Source organism: Herpailurus yagouaroundi, unplaced genomic scaffold (assembly GCF_014898765.1).
Source record: "Herpailurus yagouaroundi ecotype Mexico unplaced genomic scaffold, PumYag 100, whole genome shotgun sequence".
In the NCBI taxonomy this organism is placed as follows: domain Eukaryota; kingdom Metazoa; phylum Chordata; class Mammalia; order Carnivora; family Felidae; genus Herpailurus; species Herpailurus yagouaroundi.
The window spans coordinates 53,581,755-53,606,653 of NW_024412391.1; the positions used below are offsets into that span (position 1 = coordinate 53,581,755).

The window sequence follows — 24,899 nt, forward strand, 5'->3', positions numbered from 1 at the left end:
AAAAAATATATATATATATATATACACACACACACACACACACACACGCATAATTAAGGTCTTGTTTTGTAGAGGGGGAGGAAGAGAATGGGAACTCCACAGGAATAGATTATGAGAGGCTGTTAGAGGGGGCATCATGACTGCACACGAGGAACTCACTGGCAAGCAAGGGAAACTTCACCCCCCACGCAGGGTCCAGATTTACCAAAAGGTAATTCTCCTTTCCACTTGGGAGAGAAAGTTTTCTTTCCTTGTAATATGAGAACATGAGAAGAAAAGACTCCACAAGTTGTTTACTGTCTTGTAACCAGCTTTCAAAATCAACTGACGCCATTCCTGCAATGGCACTACGACACATTTGGATGTTGACTCAGGTGGTAGAACAGACTTTGATGATTTGAAAATTATTAATTTGAAGCAGTGGAAAATGAAAGCTGGTACACAGGTAAAAATCTAGACTATGCTAAGAATTCATGCAGAGGGCTTTGTTTTGAATCTAAGAGACAACTTAAAAACTTGTGTCTGCACAAAGCCCTTCATTTTGGTTTTATTTTCCTAAGAGATTTGCCAAGGAAGAGGAAAGTAAAAGGAGGGAGACAGCAGGTCACGGCCAAAGATACTTCAACAGTGAGCAATAACGCAGTAGGTCAAGATGATCCCTTGTAGCTCGGGAATCTAAAGAAATCGTGATGGCATGAAAGGATTAAGCATTCTTTTGTAGGCTGAAAAGCAACTCCCATCTGCTGAGATAAAATGCCCACCCAGTGGAATACAAAATTCCCCAACAAGAAAATGGCCACAACCCTGACGAACGTTTGGAGAAACATGACATTTTACCCAAAGGTTCTTTTTTATCTGAAACAACATTACGTGTAATTTGTACTTCACATGAGGAAAGTCTAGCAAAAAAACTAACAAAATCCTAATGAAAATATGCTATTACTCCTTGAGTTTCCATTTGAGAGGTCAAACCTCCCTAGAAGCGGGAAGTATATAATTAGGGTCTCAAATTTATACTGTGTTGGTGAATCAGAAGTGTGACACTACAGAGTTAGTCATGCTGGCCCTTGTACTGACACCGAGAAACAGGTCTATTTCTGATGCTCAAATATGTCCGTAAGTTATCTAAACACAATGCTTTCACTGGAAACCATGGTAACTGGTTAATATAACACTTTTCCTACCTGTTAATTAAGTGATAAATAGCATAACTTACATCCCTTTTTGAGGGTCACTTAGTTATAATAAATGAGGAAGAACTATCATGGGTTTTCTACCTATGTGCATACACACACACACACACAAACACACACACACACACACAGAGTTCAACATTTGAACATTTACCAGCTTAGTCGCTAACACTTACTGAAAATCTAAGAGTGTTTAAAACTGTCAACACAGATGAAATGGAGTATGTGGTCACCCTGGTTGCCTGTAGTTGGTTATTTTTTTTTCTCTCCTATTTTCAGTAATTTTAATCCAATTTCTCTACAAAATTTATAAAGAGGAGAGTTCAGTCATTAACTATTTCATTTAGCTAAGCATAACAATGGCTCAGGGGAGAAATTCCATCATTTCAAATTCCCACAAGTCATACTAGAAAACATAATCTCTTTGAAGAAAGTATCATAAACAAGATGTGCATATTTTATAAAGGAAAAGAGTCTGAATGGATTTCTAAATGATGTGTCACATCATAATGTTTAATTTTGATCTTAGGCAATAAAAATAGTTTTGTTTCCCTGACTTGGCATGGAAGAGCATTATTAGCTTTGTTAGAAAACAATTTCAAATTGAAGACAGACCTTCAGAAGACAGCCTAGCAAAATGACCTTGAGATATCCTCACTAGATTTTTTTCCTTACCTCTACAAAACTGCCAGCCATTTATCTGAAGTCAGCCGTATCATAAGAGCAAAAGAAAAGCCAAAGCACGATAAATCATCAGGATGCAATTCACTATTATGAAGAGCAGAAATTGAGGTTGACTCCATTTTTTTTTTTTTTTAATTTCCAACCAGCAGGCACAAAATAGCTCAAGTGCTTAAATCCCCAATAGATCTGAGTTATATGAATCCACATCAATGGCAAATAATATACATTTCTGGGTAGCTCTGAGTATTCCAGCAGCGGTAAGACACAGGCACAATCTTGCCCACTAAATGAATCAGATAAACCAGCTCAGATTTAGAGAAAACCTTTCTGGCTTAAAACTGAAGACTGACTCTAAGGGCCAGTTGACTTGTTGAATCACGCCTGCTGTTGTGCAATACACCCTTGGGCCCTCTCTTGGCTTTTAAGCTCAGTTACCGTGAATCAGCGTCCCACGAATAAAGCTGGAGATCCAGGTCTGAGATTAACATGTTCCCCCAGTGGGCAGGCAATGGCAAACCTTTCTGCACCTCACAGTTGGACATATATTAGCTATTATCACATTACCAGGCCCAACAATACCTTAACTATAATTAGCTTTCTGAACTATATCGTTCCTTACTGATGAAATGCTTCTGAAATCATCCACATAATTTTCCCCTCATTGACTGCTTTAAACAATGAGAGAAGGAAGGCACATTGACTGTAACACCTTGTGTTAATATCAGGGTCCAGATTTCAATGGGGAAATATCATGGAGACACAATTTATATGACAAAGACGGGACTAAGCAGAAGGAGATGGCTGAGGTCATATGTGTATTAGTTTATAGGGATGAGCCAGGGATGGAAAAAAAAAAAAAATAGAAAACGGGAAAGCACAAGACAAAAATTACTGTACAAAATAACCACCTTTTGCTTAGTTTACAGTTTCTTAGTTTCATTGTTTCAGTACGAATGTGAATTCCTTGCAAGCAGCATCTACAAAGAAATCCAGCCTCGCGGCTATCTAGCTACTCTCATGAACTCTTCCACTCCATTGATTGCATGGAGACTTCTTTTTCTTCTGCAAGGCTAGACTTGCTACTTATGCAGACACCATCCTTACGCAAGACAGAGGAAGGTTCAGGGGCCACCTCAACACTGGAAATGCCAAAGCCGTAACATATGGGTCATCAATTCAACAATGTAGCACATGATACCATTACATGCCATTATGTTTCATAATCAGTAGTGAGGCCTTCAGAGAGATATCCCACCATCATTTAGCTTTCTACATGATATTTCCTTAAATACGTTTCAGTTACTATCCTAGTGTTAGTCAACATAATAATCTTGTACCATGTTTCCTTTTAAAAAGTTTCCTAATCAGGTTATGGCTCAGCTATTTTTTTTTTTTTTTTAAGTCCAAGAGGACTTCTGTATAAGAATGCCAAACTGATTAAACACTTAAAATTTAAAACCATTCTTTATGCAGAAAGGGTAGGGAGATGAACGTGACCTAAAAATAAGTCATTCGCACAAACAGAAATTTTCCTAGTCATCAAACAGGTTCGACACTACCTTTCCACAATAAAAGACACTTGAAAATACTGAGTTTTCAAGATACTTAGGCAATAAATTTAATGTGACCTCTTAAATTCTCAAGAGTAAAAACTCCTCAATATCTCCTTCCCTAGATTACCTCTCTCCTAAGTTTTACCATCTTTACTTTCAACATTTCCTTAAAAACAACAAAGAAAGCAAAACTCAAAAATAAATGCTGATGTCAAAAATAGTGAAGTTTATCTAGTGTCTTCATAGCTTCACAGGAGAGTGAGGAAACCTGAACAGACAGAATCATCCTCATTTTGTAGATAGACACAAAGTTTAGACAAGTTAAATGACTTGTCTGAGGTCAGACACCTAAGTAACCTTTCAGAGGCTTGGAGGCAGAAGAACTTCAGATTCTACATTCAGAGCCCAGGAGAGTAGAAGTAGTGAGCTTAGGTGTGAACAAGGATAATTCTAATCCTTCCCCAAACTCCTGTCTTGCTGAGAACTTCACCTACTCTCTCAGCCCCCCAGTCCCACAAATATGCAGCACAACCTACCCCTTTTCCGAGTTTTGAACCGCTGGCCTGTTAGCACTGGCTTCTGATGCTTATTCATAAAATTTCTGAAAACAAAGAAAAAAAGATTATATATTTCAAATAAGCAGTTCATACAAAAATGTATGGCTAATAAGCATATGTTCAACCTCACCTATACTGAATACACTTTTAAAAAGCAAGGTGTAATTAAAAAAATTTTTTTTAATGTTTATTTATTTATTTTTTTTTTAAATTTTTTTTTTCAACGTTTATTTATTTTTGGGACAGAGAGAGACACAGCATGAACGGGGGAGGGGCAGAGAGAGAGGGAGACACAGAATCGGAAACAGGTTCCAGGCTCTGAGCCATCAGCCCAGAGCCTGACGCGGGGCTCGAACTCACGGAGCGCGAGATCGTGACCTGGCTGAAGTCGGACGCTTAACCGACTGCGCCACCCAGGCGCCCCAAATGTTTATTTATTTTTGAGAGAGAGACAGAATGTGAGCAGGGGTGGGGCAGAGAGAGAGAGGGAGACACACAGAATCTGAAGCAGGCTCCAAGCTCTGAGCTGTCAGTACAGAGCCTGACATGGGGTTTAAACTAGGGAACCATGAGATCACGACCTGAGCTGAAGTCATATGTTCAACCAACTGAACCACCCAGGCACCCCAAAGCAAGGTATAGTTTTAACTGTTGAACTGGCAAAAATTTTTAAAGTTTAATAATATCCAGTGTTGACAAAAGACATAGGGAAAACCACAGACATAAACTCTGGCATAGGGAATAAATTCCACACAATACTTTTGGGAAGCATTTGGTGAATATAAATATTTACATGTTATAAGGTGTGGTCTAGCATTTCTTTTCCTAGAAATTTACCATTTTACCTGCACAAATATGCATATTTATGTGTGTGTGTGTGTGTGTGTGTGTGTGTGTGTGTGTGTAAAGGTTTAGCTGCAGCATTGTTGAATGCATAAAAACATGCAAAGTTAAATGCTCATAAATAGTCATCTGGTTAGATAAGTTATCATAAGCCATTAAGTGGAATGTTATTAAGCTATACAGAAGAATGAGTTAAATCTAAATGTATTGCATTTCTTGCTCTGGCTACCTCTCTGATTATGTTTCCCACACCTGCATCTCTCCCCATCACTCACTGTGCTCCAGCCAGACTGCCCTCTTTCTTCTTCCAATGTGCCAGAGAAGGTTTCCTCTCCTCTGGGAAGATCTCTCCCCAGCCCTTGAGGTGGTTCCCTCACTGACACACTCAAGGGCCTCTTTTTCAGAGAGGCCTTACCTGTACATCCCCACTACTGGTGTCTGTTCTTTCTCCTTTTACCTAGCTTTACTTCGCTTCACAGCCTTTAGCAGCACCTGACATTCCACTGTTATCGGTTTGCCTGCGGTCTACTTCTCCCATGAGGGTGCAACCTCTAGGTGAGTAGGGACTTTGTCCATTCTACTAAAAGCAGTATCTTTAGCATCTAACACAATGGTAAGTAAAGAGTGAGCATTTAGTAAATACTTGTTAAATAAGCTGTTGCAGATATGGAAAGATGTTCAAGGCAAAGTGTTAATGGAAAAAAAGCAAGTAAAATAAAAGTGTGAAGCATAACTTTTTGGTTACAAAGAGAGTATATGCAATTTTTGCTTTTCTCTGCAAGGAAAATTTTAAACAGAATCAATTATCTTTTAAACAAAGTAAAAAAAAAAAACCCCGCTCCATAAGATCTTTTACAACTTAAGAATAACCTTGTTGGCATTAATATTATAACCTGAAGATATATCCATGTTGCCGAAATTATGAAGACCAAACAATTTAAGAGAATGTCAAGCAAATGATTTAATTACCTTTCAAGGGTCTTCTTTAAATTGTGATTTGAAAATGTTTAGATTTTTTCTGATTAAGTCACTATTAAACAATCAAGAAAATTTGCAGTATTTAAGCGAATTATTTATGTCTCAAAGTTTAAAAAAAATCTTCAATAACATGGAAAAATTATTCACTTTATACACCAAAACCTTCTTTCCACAAAAAAAAGAAGAAAATCTCCTATCTTCATATAGAAAGCAATCTGCTTATCACTCAAAACTTTAATCATAATTTAAGTGGAATTGATTAAAAAATAAAGTAACAAACACAAAAATTTCTTCTATAGTTTCAGTACAGATAATTTTTATTAATACTATAGTGTGAACTTAATATATCATGCTTTGTGATATAAAGGTGACTAAGCCAGATTCCGTGCCCTCAAGGAGCACGCCTAGGGGAGATAAAATCCACAAACATTTACAACTCAACAGAAGTACAACCTAGAACAAGCTCAGAGAAAGTGATGGCTCTTGGTGTTTGGGGCAGCTGCTACATACTGAAATAATTACAAATGCAATAAACTCTATTTGATACAAGTCAGAAACAGAGCTTCTCATGCATTATTTACATTCACCACAAAACTCATTCAGAAAGTTCCTCGTTGGCATTTTCAGCAGATTCACTCTGGATTAGCAAACAGGTCACTGGGGGTACATGTGATAAATGGGCGCGCGCTTACATGTTTATAGTTTCTACCCCCCTCCCCAAACATTACAAACATCCCATAAAATGTTTTCTTGTGCCAGCAAAGAAAAACACCTGGTAAAGAGTTTAGGGCTCATACTGATATATAAGAAAAATAGACCCCAGGTAGCCAGAAGCTTTTCCAGCAGATGAACACGCAGGAACGAGTTACTCTTTGCCAAAGATGTCTCTATTTTGTAATCAATAAAAAAATACTTTTGAAGTGTGAGCCTTCACTAAGAGTTTTATTTTAAGGTCCAGAAGATAAACTCACAGAATTCTCTACCTCTACCTTTGCATTTTGTTGCTCTTTTTCTGCTAATGAGGAATCACCACAAAACCCAGCCTACCAACGACAGAGTTACTCTATTTTAAAAATCTTTAGCTCCATTTATATTTATACTTTCTTCAGTTCTAAACATAAAAGTTTGTTTCTTCGTGGTCTAGTTCCCTGGGCTTACCATTCACACTCTCCATATACTATATGTGGAAGATAACATAATAAACATGCAAACAAAAAAGCATACAAAGATCTTGACGAACACAACAGCAAATATTAAAACAAACACAAACAGAAACTCACCTACTGGTATTGAAAGACTAAATGAAGATATTCTGTGCAGCAAGTCTCTATCGCTTAGCTGTTACTATTTAGAGCAGAGGTCTGGCTTCTCTCTAAATTTAGCAATCCACGCTACATTATAATCTGCTCCAGTGAGGGTCAGGCTTTATAAGGCACTCACTGAAGCTGTGGCAAAACAGAAGCAAGGGCACTTTGAATAAGAAACTGTGCTAGTTTAAACCTGGGAAAGTAACAAAAAGTAACAAAGACAGCTCTATTAGGCCAACATCAAAAGCTTATTTTTATTGGGTTGCATTACAATTTACAACTTGACAACAACAAGAAATGCATACTTATGTGTGTATGTGTCTATGTGTAGGTATTTTAAAATCAGTTTTACAGAATCCTCAGAGACAAAACTTATGTGGGGTACAACCTATGCATGCATATATGTATGCATATAAAACTATAAGCCAAACACACAGACAAAATAAAAATAAGCTCATGCTGTCCCCCAAAATGGAAAAGCTCCAGGGTTTAAAATAGTATTATTGAAGAAAACTGTATGCAAAATGGTAAAACAAAATGGATTTAAATATTTCACCTGCCATCTAAGAGACTAAATTTGTTGGATATTCCACAAGATAAAAAAGACAGTGAAGTATTAAAATGATTCAATCAACCAAAATTCAAAACTAAGCACCCTATTCATGAAATAAACATTTTTTGAATACATTCCTATTTAAGTCTAAATGGAAAGAGTTTTAGGTTTAACATAATAGATGAATTTCACGCACCTCCCTCTATTAATATTCTAGCTGTCCTGGGTCCTTCGCAGATTCCATTCCTTGCTCCCAACAGGACTCAGGGCCCAAGTGTGATGATGGGCCAGCACTCAGATGGACTGGCCTCTTGCCAACAGTGCACTAATTCCGCCAGTTGTCCAGCACACCGTGAGTAGACTGCCCTGTTGTATGTGCTCTTGCTGGTGCTCTCCTTCTTTCATTCCCTTCATTTTGGAAAGAATGTGATCTGCCAGAGAAGGACTTCTTACTGTTCCTAAAAGGCGATGATTGTTCTTCTGGTCTGGATAATATTTGGAGTGTGATAATCTGCCTTATGTAATATGTTACACTGCTAATATGCACATATAACTATGCTATCCAAACAACCTCAACTTTAGGAATACGCATACACAGGGGGTGCCTCAGTGGCTCAGTTGGGTGAGCATCTGACTTCGGCTCAGGTCATGATCTCACGATTCGTGGGTTTGAGCCCCACAAGTGGCTCTGTGCTGACAGCTCAGAGCCTGGAACCTGCTTCGGATTCTGTGTCTCCCTCTCTCTCTCAAATATAAACAAATAAACATTAAAAAAAAAAAAGTCGTTTGGGAAAACAACTTGACCTTTAAGAATCATGAGTATGCACACAGGACAGTGGGGTGGAAATCTTCTGCAAAAGATAATGTAGCGTGGATTGCTAAAAGAAAATTGTTTCGGCTCTGTGAGCCACATGGTCTGTCTCAACTACTCAATTCTGCTGTTATAGCCTGAAAGCAGCCACAGACAATATGTAAACAGGCGGTCGTGACTGTATGGCAATAGAACTTTATTTACAGAAAACAAGTGGTAGATGAGGCTGGGCTCCCGGGTTGCAGTCTGCCATCCCCCATTCTAATGCAGTGCGTCCAACAGGAGTGTCTGTGATGGTGGAAATGTTCTAGATCTGTACTGTCTAATATGGCAACTACTAGACACATGTAGCTGTTGAGCCCTTGAAATGTGGCTGGTGTAACTGAGGAATTAAAATTTAATTTTCATGAATTACAATGAAAATAGCCAATGTGGCCAGTCGTTATGGTGGGCAACCCAGTTCTAAAGCATTCATTATAGCCTAACACACTTCAATTTAATAAAAAGGTGAAAATACATACAAAGAATATGAAGTTTTTAAATAAAGTGGCTTGGAGGAGCGTTTTGCCCAAATTTCAAAACCTGGTGGCTATTGTGAGAAAAGAAGAACCTATCAAACTTCAAAGTGAAACTCTCTCTGGGTAGTAAATAACCCTGGAGACAGTATGAAGGAAAAAAAAAAAAAAAAAAAAGGCCTTTCCGTTCTAAGAAAATAAAAGTTACCAGGCAGCAACATCATCTCCAAAGTATAAAGTGTTTGGGAACGGCACAGTAACACCAGCACACAAAACTGGCAATGTGATTGCCACTTCACAGCAACATTCCCATGAAGCACTTTGTGCTCAGGAGGAACGTTCAAGAACTACCTTTTATTCTATACCCCAAATGAGCGAAATAATGTACCATAAGAAGAATGAACTAAAAATTTCCCCAAAGTTATAAACTCTTCTCCTTTCCATTAAAGCTAAAACTCTAGGAACATACATCATAAAATCCTTCACTGAAAGTTGTGTCCAGGAGTCATTCGGGTTCATAAAAATGATCTCAGAAGAAGCAAAAATAATTAAGTTGCTCTCTAAAAGTGTAAATTACTAACATTCTAAAGCAATAGACCAGATAAATGCCTACAATAACACTACACTTTGTTGCCAAGAACAACATTATCTTTTTAAATGTCCTTATGATTTTGTACCAAACAGCCTCTATACTCAAAATCATCTCCAGCCTCTACAGAATTCTTCATTATATCTCCAGGCACATTCTATGTAAGCTTTAGTTTTTATAATAATTGGAAAAAAGAAAAAAACGAAATTTCAAATAGTAGCCTATCTATAAAAAAAAAAGTTTCTAAATAAAATCAGATATTCCCTTCTTTAGTACAAAAATACTAGTCACTCAAATGCCACTCTACTTAATACTGGTTCAGGTTACATACATATAAACATGGTACTGAGTCTTCTTACACAGTGAATGGCAAAAACATTTTCCCTCTAAAATCTAAAATAGTACATTAAAGAAATATAGGCCAAGGTCACCTGGGTGGCTCAGTTGGTTAAGCATCTGATATCGGCTCAGATCATGATCTCGTGGTCTGTGAGTTGGAGCCCATGTCAGGCTCTGTGCTGACAGCTCAGTGCCTGGAGCCTGTTTCATGTTTCAGATTCTGTATCTCCCTCTCTCTCTGCCCCTCCCCCACTCACACCTGTCTCTCTGTCTCTCAAAAATGAATAAACAGTAAAAAAAAAAAATTTAAATATCACTATTATATTCATGTCCCATTTCCTCTTATCCTTAATGGTATGAAAGAACAAAAATAACCTTTCTTAAAGAGTACCAAACCTAATAATAGTTCTCCCCTCAAAAACTTACAACCATCTCCAGAGGGACATTAATGGTGGAAATTTAAACTGTGCTAAGCAACCACCTTACAAGGAAAGAGTGACCAAAACCCAAAGGAATTGTGCTGTGGAAAAAAACCACTAAGAGCTTACTACTCACCTAAATCTTTTTATGATATTAGAGGCATCATGATAAAATTTTCATTATCATATTTCCAGAACAATTTCACGCCTTACACTTATTAGCATATCTACCTTGGTTCTGAATGATGATACTTTGGTTTCCTTTTAGCAAAAATAGAAATATTCTAAAAATCACATTTTAAGTATCAATGTACAACTTCTTCAGAGAAATAAATTAAGACAATGTGTAATGTCTGGGAATGCAAGCTGGTGCAGCCACTCTGGAAAACAGTATGGAGGTTCCTCAAAAAACTAAAAATAGAACTACCCTACGACCCAGCAATTGCACTACTAGGCATTTATCCACAGGATACAGGTGTGCTGTTTCGAAGGGACACACGCACCCCCATATTTATAGCAGCGTCATCAATAACAGCCAAAGTATGGAAAGAGCTGAAATGTCCATCGAGGGATGAATGGGTAAAGAAGATGTGGTATATATACACAACGGAGTATTACTTGGCAATGAAAAAGAATGAAATCTTGCCATTTGCAACTACGTGGATGGAACTGGAGGGTATTATGCTAAGTGAAATGAGTCAGAGAAAGACAAATATCATATGACTTCACTCACATGAGGACTTTAAGAGACAAAACAAATGAACATAAGGGAAGGGAAATAAAAATAATATAAAAACAGGGAGGGGACAAAACAGAAGCGACTCATAAATATGGAGAACAAACTGAGGGTTGCTGGAGGGGTTGTGGGACAGGGGATGGGCTAAATGGGTAAGGGGCACTAAGGAATCTACTCCTGAAATCACTGGTGCACTATATGCTAACTAATTTGGATGTAAATTTAAAAAATTAAAAAAAAAAAAGACAATGTGCAATGTCACTTATTTCCTCTTAAGTGAAGTTATTTTATAAAACTTTTAGGACGTTGAATAAAACCCTAAAATGCTTTCACTCTATCAATTCATGTCCTCTGCTTAATGTAGATTGTAAGAAGTAGTTCAGGGCATGCATATTCCCTTCTCTGGGCCCTTCTCCTTTCCCCAGATGGATTCTCTCCCCCAGATCCTTCCCTTCTTCCCTTAACAACTAACCAGGCATATTCATTCAACTTCACAGATAGTCTAATCTTACTGATGTGATTCTTAAAGTCTCTCAACACTTTGAAACACACACACACACACACACACACACACACACACACCAGACATTTGTAAGAGCACACTTTGGCTTTTAGAAAACCAGGTTCTCAAAAATAATGTTTCAAAGTATTTTAATAGCAAAATGCCCCAAAATCTCTGTTCTAGGTAAGTTGAAACACTTAGAACATTTGTCTACAAGCAAAAGTATTGTGATGACTACATACCTACAATATTTCAAACCACAAATTCTAAGAATTTAGAGGAAATGGTGGCATAAAATAAGTAAATGCCCAAAGATTGGGCAGCTGTGGTTTAAATATATATTAATTTGTATTTTGGGGGTGCTTATTATGTGTTAAGCATTATTCTAGAGCAGTGATCTCATTCTGGGGTAATTATGTGCTCTGCAAGGGAACATGTGGCAATGTCTGTAGATGTTTTTTTGTCATGCTGGGGAAGTGCGGATGCTACTGAAATCTAGTAGGTAGAGGAAATAGGTGCTGCTAATAATGGACAATGCACAGGAGAGCCCCCCCCCCCAACAAAGGGTTATCTGGTCCAAAATTTCAATTGTGCCAAGGTTGGAAAATCCCACACTAAAAAGGAAAAAAAAACTGTGAGCAAAACCAGAGACAGCTTATGCTCTCCAGAGTTAAAAGCTGTGCACATACATCTAAACATACCAGAGCAGTAACCAGGCAGATATTTCCTTGAGTGACTTATTTCTGTTTGCCAAACATTGATGTTAATTTTAGAGAAAACACATTTATCACTGAGTAGCTTGTCATAACTAAAATCAAAAGTGCAATCAGTATACAAAATAAATGCTTGCCACAGTCTTTAATACTAATTGCTGTCTTTCCACATGGATAATTGTGCATCCTCTGATGATCAGGCGGAAGACGGAGGGTAGGTAACAATGTGGGATTGAAGAGGGAGGCAGAAAATGCGGAGGGCGAGCGAACAAACTTTCTCTACTTACGGATATCATAGCACTGAGATAAAAAGACCACAAGGAAAAGATAAAAAGTATATGACTGAAAACTACAACTGTTTAATTTTTTGGACTTGGAGAAAACAATGATGTGCTAAGTAGAAACAGAAAAAAACCTAAACGCCCACCAAATTCTATATACATGATACAATCTAAGCTACACAAAACACACGTGGTCAAGAGAGTGCATAGAGTTCAGGGAGCATTTTATTCCTGTTCCGTTATTTGTCTGTATTTTCTATAATGTAAGAATGCATAACCTTTTTAATTAGAAAAATTGCATGTTTAAATGGAAACTCTTTAACCTCTTTTGAAGTTTAAAGCAATCCCCAAAGTGTGGCAATAATATTATCTGTGCATAAGGAGAAATATGACCCAGGCTCTAAATATCATTTCCTACTAAAGAACAAAGGTCTCTTGGATAAATGACTGATTCCAAGGTTAGAGCAGGGAAGATTCAATATGATACTCTGAAGTCATGTGTCAGAAAGTACTGAATGGCTTTTAACAAAGAAAGATAAAAATAGATCAAACTACATAAAAACTATCCTGAGGACAATCTACTGACATCACCTGAGACAATGTGGCCACAAAAATAATTAACAACAGCATGGAGAATAACTCAGTGAGTAAAATAAGAATCTGGAGGTCCAGACTCATTTATTTTAGCTAAAAGAAACAGATCAGTGCACAAGGGAAAGAGAAGTAATTAGACATAAATGTAAGTTTTCTTTTCAGTAGAATGCCAATGGATACATACAGAAGGAAACATGGAGTTAGAAAATCATTGCGCCGAAAACTGATTCTTGCAAGGATCATCAATGGATGCTAAAAGTGCCCTGACACACTGTGTGTGTGTGTGCATGCGCATATGTAGAGGTGCTTGATGATCAACAGGATATTCGAAAAGCCTCAAAGCATCTTCACATCAGTTACAAAAAGAAAATGCTAACTCTGCAGTGCAGCAACAAGATAACACCTTAACCCAGGGACAACAGACATCACATGACTCCAGAGAGTTTACAGTTAGAACAGGATATTATCTGCGTGGCATTCCAAACAAAAACGCATGATCTGAATCTAATGATGAGGAAACAAAGGCACATCTAGGGACATTCTCCAAAACAACTGGCCTGTATTCTTCAAAAATGTTAATGTCTCAAAAACAAAAACAAAAACAAAATAAAAACAAAAATCAAAGAACTATAGCAAATTAAAGGAGAATCAAAAGGACATTACTAAATGCAGCATGTAATCCTTGAGTGCATGCTGTACTGTGAGGAATTATATACATAATATGTGTGTGTGTGTGTGTGTGTGTGTGTGTGTGTGTGTGTGTCTATACACACACACGTAATGTATTTAGGATAGTACTGGGGGTAATTGATGAAACTGGAGTGTAGACTATGGCGGTAAGTATGGTATCTATTATAAATTCATTGAATTTTACTATTGTACTGTGGTTCTTTAAGAGAAATATCTTGTAAAGAAATATGCTCTGATGAAAAAAGGGGCAAAGTGTATACAACCTCCTTTTACATGGATCAGAAATAAAGTGACTATGTAATTATAGAACCAAGGAGCAAAGGCAAACATTGGAAGACATACACGCTTTAGCGAATGAGGGTGGGCAACAAGAGTAATTCAGGGAGCTGAAAAGCCCAAGAACCTAAAAAACACAGGGATTTTGTATTTTTGGGGACTGCTTAGAAATAAAGCTTGCCATAGAGAGAGTTACTCTAACTTCCCAGATCCTTCAGAATTTGGTCAGCTGTGATATAGGAAATTACCCTGCTGTATTGATTGCACACTCCAGTAAAAAAGCAAACAAACAAACAAAATAAAACCCAACTCTAGATTTGAAGATCCTTAGAATACATTACTCTGGTTAATGTATTTCTTTCTATTTGTCCCATGTACAGTATTACACCCAAACGGTTTTACTGTAACATCATAATGAGGGTTCTTTATACTGCTGCACATACAGACTACACAAAATCTTTGGCATAGCAAGCTATATGACCTGCTTAGCAATGCCCTGCGCTACGTATGTTATTCCTGCCATGGAAGTAAATATTCTATATTACAGTCCTAATTGAGGAGATATTCAGAAGGATGATATGAAAGAAACTATTATTAAGGATTACCATCATAGAAAGAGTAAAGTCAGCATTAAAAAAATGTGTATGTATGCAAAATATGTGAGGGTTTTTTTTAAGTGTTTTGTTTAATTTTGAGACACAGAGAGAGACAGAGTGCAAGTGGGGGAGGGGCAAAGAGAGAGGGAGATACAGAATCTGAAGAAGGATCCAGGCTCTGAGTTGTCAGCATAAAGCCCGAGGCGGGGGTTTGACCCCACGAACCGTGAGATCATGACCTGAGCCGAAGTTGGGTGCCTAACCGACTGAGCCACCAGGGTGCCCCAGATGTGAGGTTCTTAAAGCTAAGAAGTTCTAGCTTTGAGTAATTCAAAACAAATACCTAAAGGCAAAATTATGGTTCCTAAACAGAAAAGGCTTCTAAAATTTTTAAATAAAACAGGCCATCATTTTTTCTATATATCGAGAAAATATTTAAGCAAAAACCACCTAAGTACAAAATACTACATAATAACTGATTAAGGGGTGCCTGAGTGGCTCAGTTGGTTAACCATCTGACTCTTGATTTTGGCTCAGGTCATGATCTCACACTTCTTGGAATCCAGTCCCATGTCAGCCTCGTGTTGGAATCTGTGCCGACAGTGTGGAGCCTGCTTGGGATTCTCTCTCCCTCTGTCTCTGCTTCTCCCCTGCTTGTAGGTACATACACTCTATCAAAATAAACAAACATTAAAAAAAAAAAAAACTGATTAAAAAAAGATATATTCCAGAATTTTCCTATCAAATTACTTTTTTCCTTCAATACAGGCAATGAAAATATTTTTCAAAAAGCAATTTAAAACACATATTGAGGGGGTGCCTGGCTGGCTCATTTGGTAGAATGTGTGACTCTTCATATCAGGATTGTGAGTTCAAGTCCCACATTGTGTGTAGAGATTACTTAAATACAAATATTTAAATAAACTTAGAACAATTTATTGAGGGGCACCTGAGTGGCTCAGTTGGTTAAGCATCCAACTTCGGCTCAGGTCATGATCTCATGGTTTGTGAGTTCAAGTCCCGCTTCGGGATCTGTGCTGACAGCTCAGAGCCTGGAGCCTCCTTCAGATTCTGTGTCTCCCTCTCTCTTCCCCCCCCCGCCCCCCCCCCCCCAGGCTTGTGCTCTCTCTTTCAAAAATAAATATTTTTAAAAAATGTATCAATCAACTGAATCATCAACAGAATAAATATAAAATCTCACAAGTTGATGATTTGGAAGGGCTATATCTATCAAGATATGATTTTATGTTACCCTTTGTTTACCTTATTAACATATGGTCATACCATTTATATTATAATGCATACCACTCGATTACTTGAATAAGGTGTGAAAAAATACTTTTTATAGAGAAAATAATTCCTTAAAAATTGATAATAAGATCAGTTCATCATATACCCATGGTTGCACATTTAGAGAAAATAAGGAAAACAGATGGAGATAAAATATCTATAAATCTAACTTTAAGTAATGGCCACTGTATACATTTTAACATACTGCGTAATTCTCTATTAGGTTGGTACCTACATACAGAAAATATTTAAATCCAATTCTATCACCTTTTCTAACGTTACAGCAAAGAATAACCTAAAAAATGTCCTTGCATTAGAACTTGCAGTTACAAGATTTGATTCAATGACATCCTCTAGGATCTTTATTTTATTGTGTTAATTTTTTTAAGTTTATTCACTTATTTTTGAGAGAGAGAGAGAGACAGAGAGCAAGCAGGGGAGGGACAGAGAGAGGGAGAGACAGAATTCCAAGCAGGCTCTGCACTTGAACCACCCAGATGCCCCACAGGATCTTTATTTTAAAACCTATGTGTTCTAAGGGGGCTCCGGGGGCTCAGACAGTTAACCATCCAGCTCTTGATTTTGGCTCAAGTCATGATCTTGCAGTTTGTGGGATCCAGCCCCTCATGGAGCTCTGCACTGACAGCGTGGCGCCTGCTTGGGATTCTCTCTCTCAATATAAATAAACTTAAAAAAAATTAAAAGCTATGTGTTCCAATGCATCACTTTAGGAAAATCAGAATCATTTTATTTTATTGGACTCTGTTCAACTGTAAAGTACCACTAACACACTGATGGCATAAAAATTAACAGTATAAAAGGGCATAAAAGTGAAAAATAACGACCACTTTCGAACTTTCACTCATAATCTTAAGTCCATGGAGTAGCATTCCACTCCATGTAAACAATAACAAATTTAAACCTTTAGGATTGTCTGACTTGTATCCTTTCAAAAAATGTCTATGCATATATGTCAACAAATTCACATACGTGTGTGTATAGAAAATGGGTTGAACATTTACGATGAGCACCCAAGATATGCCAGACCATGTGCTATCAAACGAACCATAAATTCATCAGTTGTACCATGTGTACTACTCCGAGGGGAGATGAGGACGATGGCAAAGGCTAGGTATGTATGGAAATAGAAGGTATACCAGAAATCTCTGCACCTTCCCCTTAATCTAGTATAAACCCAAAAGTGCTCTAAAAAAGTAGTCTTAGGGGCGCCTGAGTGGCGCAGTCGGTTAAGCGTCCGACTTCAGCCAGATCACGATCTCGCGGTCCGTGAGTTCGAGCCCCGCGTCGGGCTCTGGGCTGATGGCTCAGAGCCTGGAGCCTGTTTCCGATTCTGTGTCTCCCTCTCTCTCTGCCCCTCCCCTGTTCATGCTCTGTTTCTCTCTGTCCCACAAATAAATAAACATTGAAAAAAAAAATTAAAAAAAAAAAAAGTAGTCTAAAAAAAAAAAAAAAAAAAAGAATAAGCGGGGAGTAGTGCCAAATTCCAGAGAGCAAATCATTTTAATAAAGTTGATTTTGTATCAGATGCAAAACTGGTAGGAGTCTATATGACTATTTGTTCAAGTGGGAAGTTAGAAGATAAAGTTACAGAAATGGGGATTGAAGTATATTCCATTCTTCTCTTAACCAAGGAAAGGAAAAGAGAATCTTCTAGAAAAAGGATTACACCCCTGACTAGTAACCAGTGGGAGACTTTTGCTTTGGAGCATTTGCTTAAAAAACATGATCATGGATTTTCAGGAAACTCAAAGGTGGTGGTGGGCAGGCATCCAAACATTTCCACATTTACAAGTTCTCTCAACCAAGCCTGCAACCATTCCCCCCACCCCCCTCACCCTGCCCAGAAGGGGACCTGCCCAGGCCTGTCTGGCAGATGAAGCCTTATTTGAAGGGTGGCACAAAAATCACTTACCATCCACACAAGTATTTCACAATTGCCAAAGCACGAACTGAATAGAAATGTCAAAGCCAAGCCCCGGACTTCGTGGTATACAGCACACTGATGATATGGGACTGTATTCCTTGGAATAATTTTATAGCAGTGGACTACATAAATTCAAATGTAAAAAGACAAAATCCCCAAACACTGAACAAAAAGTAGCATAGACCTATAAATTCTCAAGTACATTTTCTTTTTTTTTTAAGGTTCAAACATAAAGAGAATAGCTTGTTTGTATTTATTTATCAAACATACGACTGGTACTAGTCGACAGGAATTCAACAGGGGTTCATCAGACAGGTTGCACAGTGCTAGTTTTCTACCAAGTGGAGGTTTAACCCAAGCACTGCACAAAAACCTGGGGAGTGCGAGTTAACAAGAATTAATAGTCTCCAGTATGTTAAAATAATCCCATGATGCATTTGAGCTGTGGTTGTTGTTTATTAATGTTTTAACAATTAAATATGTTTTACTTTTTTTTTTTAAGTTTATGGATTTGAGAGAGACAGAGACATCATGAGTAGGAGAGGGGCAGAGAGAGAGAGAGAGAGAGAGAGAGAGAGAGAGAGAGAGAAAAACCCTAAAGCTCCGCGGTGACAGCACAGAGCCCAAGACAGGGCTCAAACTCACAAAACCATGAGATCATGACCTGAGCTGAAACAAAGAGTCGGATGCTTAACCAACTGAGCCACCTAGGTGCCATGTGTTTTTTTTGTTTTTTGTTTTTTTTTACTTTTTAACTTACAAGTGATAGCCATGAAGCATAGAACCCTTTGAAAACCAGGGACCAAAACCCAGATCTTCATCTAACAATCCGATAAAGCTCTAATGTGTCAAACCACTTGCTTGAGGTCATGCATTCCATTCTAACATTGGTGATAAAGCAGAGATAAAAAGCAAAAAATGCCTTCCCATCAGGGGCTTCCATAGTGGGACCAGTCAGGGCCAGAACCTGATCAACCCAGTTTCCATTCAGTGCACTTTCCAAAAAGCCAACCAAAGTTGTAGCATGGGCTAGGGCAATTATTTACATGATACTCGAAGGCAGTTTTTTCATTATTTGCCTCATAGACTTTACGGTTTAGAATTAGCTAGAGTAAAGCATAAATATTAATTTTCAAGGCTAGTTCAGCACTCGGATAAATTGAACTGGCACAGGCTACCTCCCAAATGCCAAGTGGTTTTCCACGGAGTTCCTTTACGGAAACATGTATCTTTAGTGACAGGATTTAACAAAAGTCCTGCTTCTGAGAGACATGTAAATAAGAAATCTATGGCACCATGGTTTCTAGTATCCCAGTAGCTGGTTATCACATTGTTTCCTGCAGAGGCTCACCTCTAACAAAAGCACAATCTTCACACTCCTCAATACCAAAGCCAGACACCTTTCCCCTAGGCAGCAGTTTCCTCTGTCCGTGCAACGTGGGGTTCTCCTTCCTGTTTATAATAACCTCATTCTATTACCTCGTGTACTGAGAAAAACACGTGCCATTTTTTTTTCTTAGAAACGATCACAAAAAAAAAAAAAAAAAAAAAAAAAAAAAAAAAATCCAGGAAGCTGTCGAAGTTAGTTTGAAAAGAAGTAAGGTCCTCTGTGCAAATGAACAAGAACAGGAGGAGAGTAGAATATTCTAAAACTGCTCACCCAACAGTGGCTTAGGATATATTCTCTGCAGTGTGTAACAGTTTGTATTCCTTCTGATTACTCACCTCTGCCTGGTGGTATTCTTGATATTTATTTAAAAGTCCTCAAAGATAATAGTACATCTAACCATTGTTTTTTGAAAGTCCTCATCTGACATAAAATTTGAAATATGAATAGACAAAATATAATTCTACATCTTTCAAACACTTTGCTCAACATAGGCCAAATCATTCCACTTGGCATTTAACTGCCCCAAAAACACACTTGCTGAAGAGACCCATGGCATCAGCATCAACATTAGAGTGAGCTAAGAATGAGAAGTACTTTTGCGCATACTCTGCTCACATCAGTACATGTTATATTACAAAATCAGAAATTATTCTAAGTCATGTGTTTTATTCCCTAGTAGATGCAGAGGGAAGATACTGCAGAAACTCCTAATGACAACCACAATCCTGCATTAAAATGGTTCACATTAATCTGATTATTACATCCCTGTTTTATCTCTCAGGTGTAACTGTTTCAGCAACATCTCTAATCCACTGAATAAAAGTAGGAAAAAAACATATCAGAACAGTCCAACTGGAAAGAAGTCAAAGTGAGAGAATAAAAACTCCTAAAATTCCTTTAAGGTATAGATTTTAAGAATTCCATGGATCAGAGATTCAGAAATATTTAAAAACTAAACTTCAGAAAGAATTTCCTGCTTATTTTCTAGGTATTTATATTTTAGTTATTTTGGAAAATTTCAAAGCATATTGTAATCAAGGACAATATATTCCAATAGGTGGCCTTTTCTCTTCCATTGTTTGTTTTCATGTCTATTATCAGCTTCCTGCTACCACCAATGCTGAAGATAGTGGTTTGTACTTTTGGATGTAGTCTTAAACATGTGATGTCACATTTTATAAACTACTCGAGAGCAAGAACATACGATCAAAGTGTGCTTTAAAATATAATCTACTACTTTCATGATCTTAAAAAGTAGACATATTGAGGAAAACATACCTTTGAATGAAATCATTGCTAGTTCCAGTATAGTTGGCTGAAAAACTGCAGCCAATATTTATTTTATAAATATTTATGATGTTATAATGTTTTATGTAATTGTTTTTCTTGGGGGTTGTCCTCCCTGGAATGCTGTCCATTTTCTGGTTTGCCAAATTCATCAGCCCTTCCAGACTTGGTTCAAAATCTCACTTTCTCCAGGAATTAGCCCTCCCACTGAGCTCCACCCATTCTGGAATTCACCTTTGTGTCTGCACTGCTCTGGTTGGGGATTGGAGAAGGCTGTGGGGAGGTGGGGTCATTTGAGCTGAGAAGGATTTGAGTAAAATCTGATATGCAGAAATGGGTGGAGGAAGGCATTCTAGGAGCAGGAAGCCGGTGGGTGGGTAGAGGAGTAACAACATGTTTCCAAGTAGAGCTGGAAGATTGGCAGGCACCACCAGAGAAGCCACTCGAACCCACAGAGGGCTCTCAAAGGTAGGAGCTGATATAAGCAGAACCTAAGCAAACCTATGAGCTGACATAAGCAGAACAGAGCTTTAGGATAATTTCATCATTCAGTCCCTATTGGTCCAGGGGCTGATCTATCTCCTGGAGGACAGCACAAGCCTCTTGAAGATAAAGATCATGTCTTATTCCTTACTTTTTTTTTTTTACGCTTATTTATTTACTGAGAGACAGAGAGAGAGAGAGAGAGAGAGAGAGAGAGAGAGAGAGAGAGAGAGAAACACACACGCAGGGCTTGAACTCACAAACTGTGAGATCATGACCTGAGCTGACACCAAGAGTCCGACATTTGACCAACTGAGCCACCCAGTCACCCCTCATGTCTTAATCTCTATGACTCATTGGTCATACCAGATGCACACCAAGATCTTTCTTATTAATGAGATATAATTATTGGCATATTTTTTGAGTCTCTCTTTAAAAATAATTTTTATCTTCCCAAATCTAGGAAGATGAGCATATAGCAAAACTAATGCCAATACAATTTTACACTGAAATGTTTCTTCAACTAGGCCTGTAATTGTGTTCTTCTCAACTGTAAATAGACAGGATTGACCCTAAAAATAACATTGTTTTTTTATAACATTTTACAGTACAGGGCATCCTCAAAGTCACCCTGCAAGTTTGGTGTGTATATATATATATATATATATATATATATATATATATATGAAGAAACTGCAAGCAAGTAAGATGGCCTTGGAAAATACATCTCACCCCGGAAGCTGGAGCCATGGTTTTCTCCAATTCCCAGGGCTATGGTTGTGCTTGGCTGTCTCCCAGAGACCATCCATAATCATTTCCTACCAGATCAGAAGAGGCTACTTAATGGGCCTGCTTTACTCCACAATCAACAGACCAGGAAGAGATTCTTCTGCTCAGAGGGTGATCAATGTAATTTAAAGGGCTGCTTTGTCTTCTGGGTTTAACACAATCCCACAATAGACAAGTGACAAGAGACAAAACTGCCAATTTTCTTCCCTAAATGTATTAATTGGGAAAGTAAATACTAACTTTTTCCTTCTGAGGCTGAAATAGCTTTCTACTTTTCATTCGTGGAGCACTCTGATAAGAGGCACCGGCCGAGAAGTTTAAATTCCACAGTGATACAGTTCATAGAAATATGCGTTGACGATATACTAATGTATGCTTCAACAATATCTGACAATGATACTGGATTGGCTACATTGCCCTTAGACAGTGTGAAGACTTGGCTTTGAAGCTTAATTAAAACTTCTTTAAAATCTTCAAAGTCTGGGAAGACGTTTTAAAAGTGATACAACAAATTTCCTTGTTGACTTTGGGAACCATCAACATTTAAAAAGTCCATAACATAATAAAAGAAACATAAAGGTCAGGAAACACAAGTTATAAAGTTGCAAATATCCAGGGAAGTGTAAGTATGAAAATAAGCAAATGCTGAGTAGAAATCTTGCGGGCACACGTTCTGAGTGTGGCCCTTAAAAGCTTACACGAGTACACTTCTCCGAACAATGCCACTCAGGACAGTTTGACCCTTCTTTTTCGGAAACGGTTTATGAGACATAGAAGAAATCAGTGTCTCCGCTTCATTCACAGCTTGCTTTTTTTGGTTAAATTAAATGTATCTGCACCCCTCGTTCAGACTTATCTGCAAATTACTTTGTCATTTTCCAAAAAGGATGAAAATTAGCTTTCGGTACGATATTCATAAGCCTGTGACACAAGCATTGAGTAATGCCACCTACCTTTGAGTTTTGTGGAGAAGTTAAAATGTGAGGTGAATAGTTTATGGAAATGCATTGTTTGCAAGATGGTCCTTTGCAAACTGAGGTGTAACTGTTTGAACATGGAAACGAGTAACTCCATAAGCTGAACTCCAAGTATAGAGAAAGAACACTTGCATTCATATTAGTCTTCTGTTTTGTTCAACAACGACAATTTTTAGAAACTATAATACTTCCAACTTCTCCGTTTAAAAAACTTCATTATGGAAAATTTCAAACATACCCCAAAGTAGACAGAACAGTATAATGAAGTCACTGCATACATCACCCGCTTCAATTGTTAACCAGTCAGTTTTCTCATTAATATTCTTACTCTCAGTCCCTGTCCCCCATGGTCACAGAATTACACTGAAGCAAGTTTCAGACGTCATAACATTCCCTCCTTAAATAATTCAGTACTTATCTCTAAAGATAAGGGATTTTTAAAAAAAATACAACCACAATAGTTCTTTTAATTGGAAAATCCAGGAATGGTCTGCAAAATCTGTAACCACGTGCATATCAACATTTTTTTTTTCTTGGTTGACAGCATTCATCAATCAGAATGTCAAGAAGCTCGACACCCAAACATTTAAAGCACTTCTGCCCTTGGTTATGGCAGGTGTGTTCAGTGCCACATCACCTCATGATGCCAGGAGGGATTAGTCAAGTAGGTAAACAGGTAAACATATCCACCTAAAATAACTTAGAGATGCAACTGAACTCAATTCAGCAAGCACTGAGCATATACTAGGCGCCAGACACTGGATTATGGATTTTGAGAAACAAGGGTAAATTAGTCCTCGTTAATTCAAAGTTGAGAAGGAGAAGGGGTCAAACAGATTAATAAGAACTATAATACAACGTCATGAAAAAGGTACCTGCTTCAGGTATTTTCATGGGGATCCAGATGAAGCGGCAATGATGGGGGGTGGGGGAGCACTAGGGCTCACAAGAAGATTGGTGAGAATTCGAGAATGCCAATAATGGTACCAGCAACTCCTGTGTAAAGATTTTACTCATTCCCCTAGCTGAGGGGCACGAAGAAATGTGTTTATTATCATCTCTGATGCCCTCAGTGGATGAGGTGATCACGAAAGCCAGAGAGAAGAATTTACATGTAAGTAGTATTTCGAAAGTTGAGAGGTCCAGCAGATATGAGGAGGAGACAAGAGACTTAGCGGTGAGGGAAGGGAGGGCATTCCAGGAAGAGAAAAGCAGGAACAAAGGGGTGGAAATTACTGGTATGTGAGGGAACCAGCAGTGTGGTGACCTCTGAGTGTGTGGGAGGGGCTGGCTGACTGGAAATGCCGGCTGGGACCAGAAGTTGGAACTAGCAAGCAAGAACTGGGCCTCTGTTCTACGGCCAGTGAAAAGCTATTGACACGTTTTAAGTGGACCAACTGGGTCTTTTACAGAGTATATGTTTCATCCTTGGGTGGATGATGGTGCTCAAGGTTTATTGAACTGGTGGTGCCTTGAACTACTAGCTGGATGGAGTGAGGCGAGAGAGAAGCAGGCTACGTAGCAATCCACTGTGGACAGGCCAGGAGAGGTCTAGGGTGGCACTAACAGAAAAGAGAGGAGGAGACCCCAAAATATCAGACATTTTAGAAAACATTATTTTTAAAAAGGTGATGAAAGAAACAGAAGAGAGACCAAAGCATCATGCAAACTTTATTATGCAGTGTGGAACAGTGTATTGTATGCTCCAATTTCTGTCAAAAGTAGGAATATATATGTAAGTTACAAACATATAAAATATTTCAGTGAGGATATGAGAGAAACAGATACCAATGGTTATAGGTCATGAAGAAAGGACTAGGAAAAGAGGTAAGAAGGAGACTTCTACTTTGGTATACTGAACTACATGAATCTGTTATCTACTAGCTAGTTGAAAGAATGTATAATTTCCCCCTTCCCCTTACTGCCAGCCACATAGGCAGAAAATAGTAGGAAAAAAAGTTCTGGAGACAGATCTGGGTTCCAGTTCTGGCTCTGGCACTCCCTAACTG

The 24,899-nt window shown here is 38.1% G+C and overlaps 1 protein-coding gene across 2 annotated transcripts in view; it reads right to left on the reverse strand.

Annotated features, from left to right (window-relative positions):
* The window catches only part of BZW2 (basic leucine zipper and W2 domains 2), a 65,152-nt gene that overhangs the window by 37,872 nt on the left and 2,381 nt on the right, over positions 1-24,899 (reverse strand). The window contains exons 1-2 of one of the 2 annotated variants that reach the window (XM_040472519.1): positions 7,089-7,187; positions 3,967-4,031 (exon numbers count right to left, since the gene is read on the reverse strand). In XM_040472519.1, coding sequence (XP_040328453.1) covers positions 3,967-4,024 — 58 coding nt within the window. In that variant the 5' untranslated portion in view covers positions 4,025-4,031; positions 7,089-7,187. Of the gene's footprint in view, positions 1-3,966; positions 4,032-7,088; positions 7,188-24,899 lie in introns of those variants that run through there. The other variant, XM_040472520.1, reaches the window with a different exon arrangement.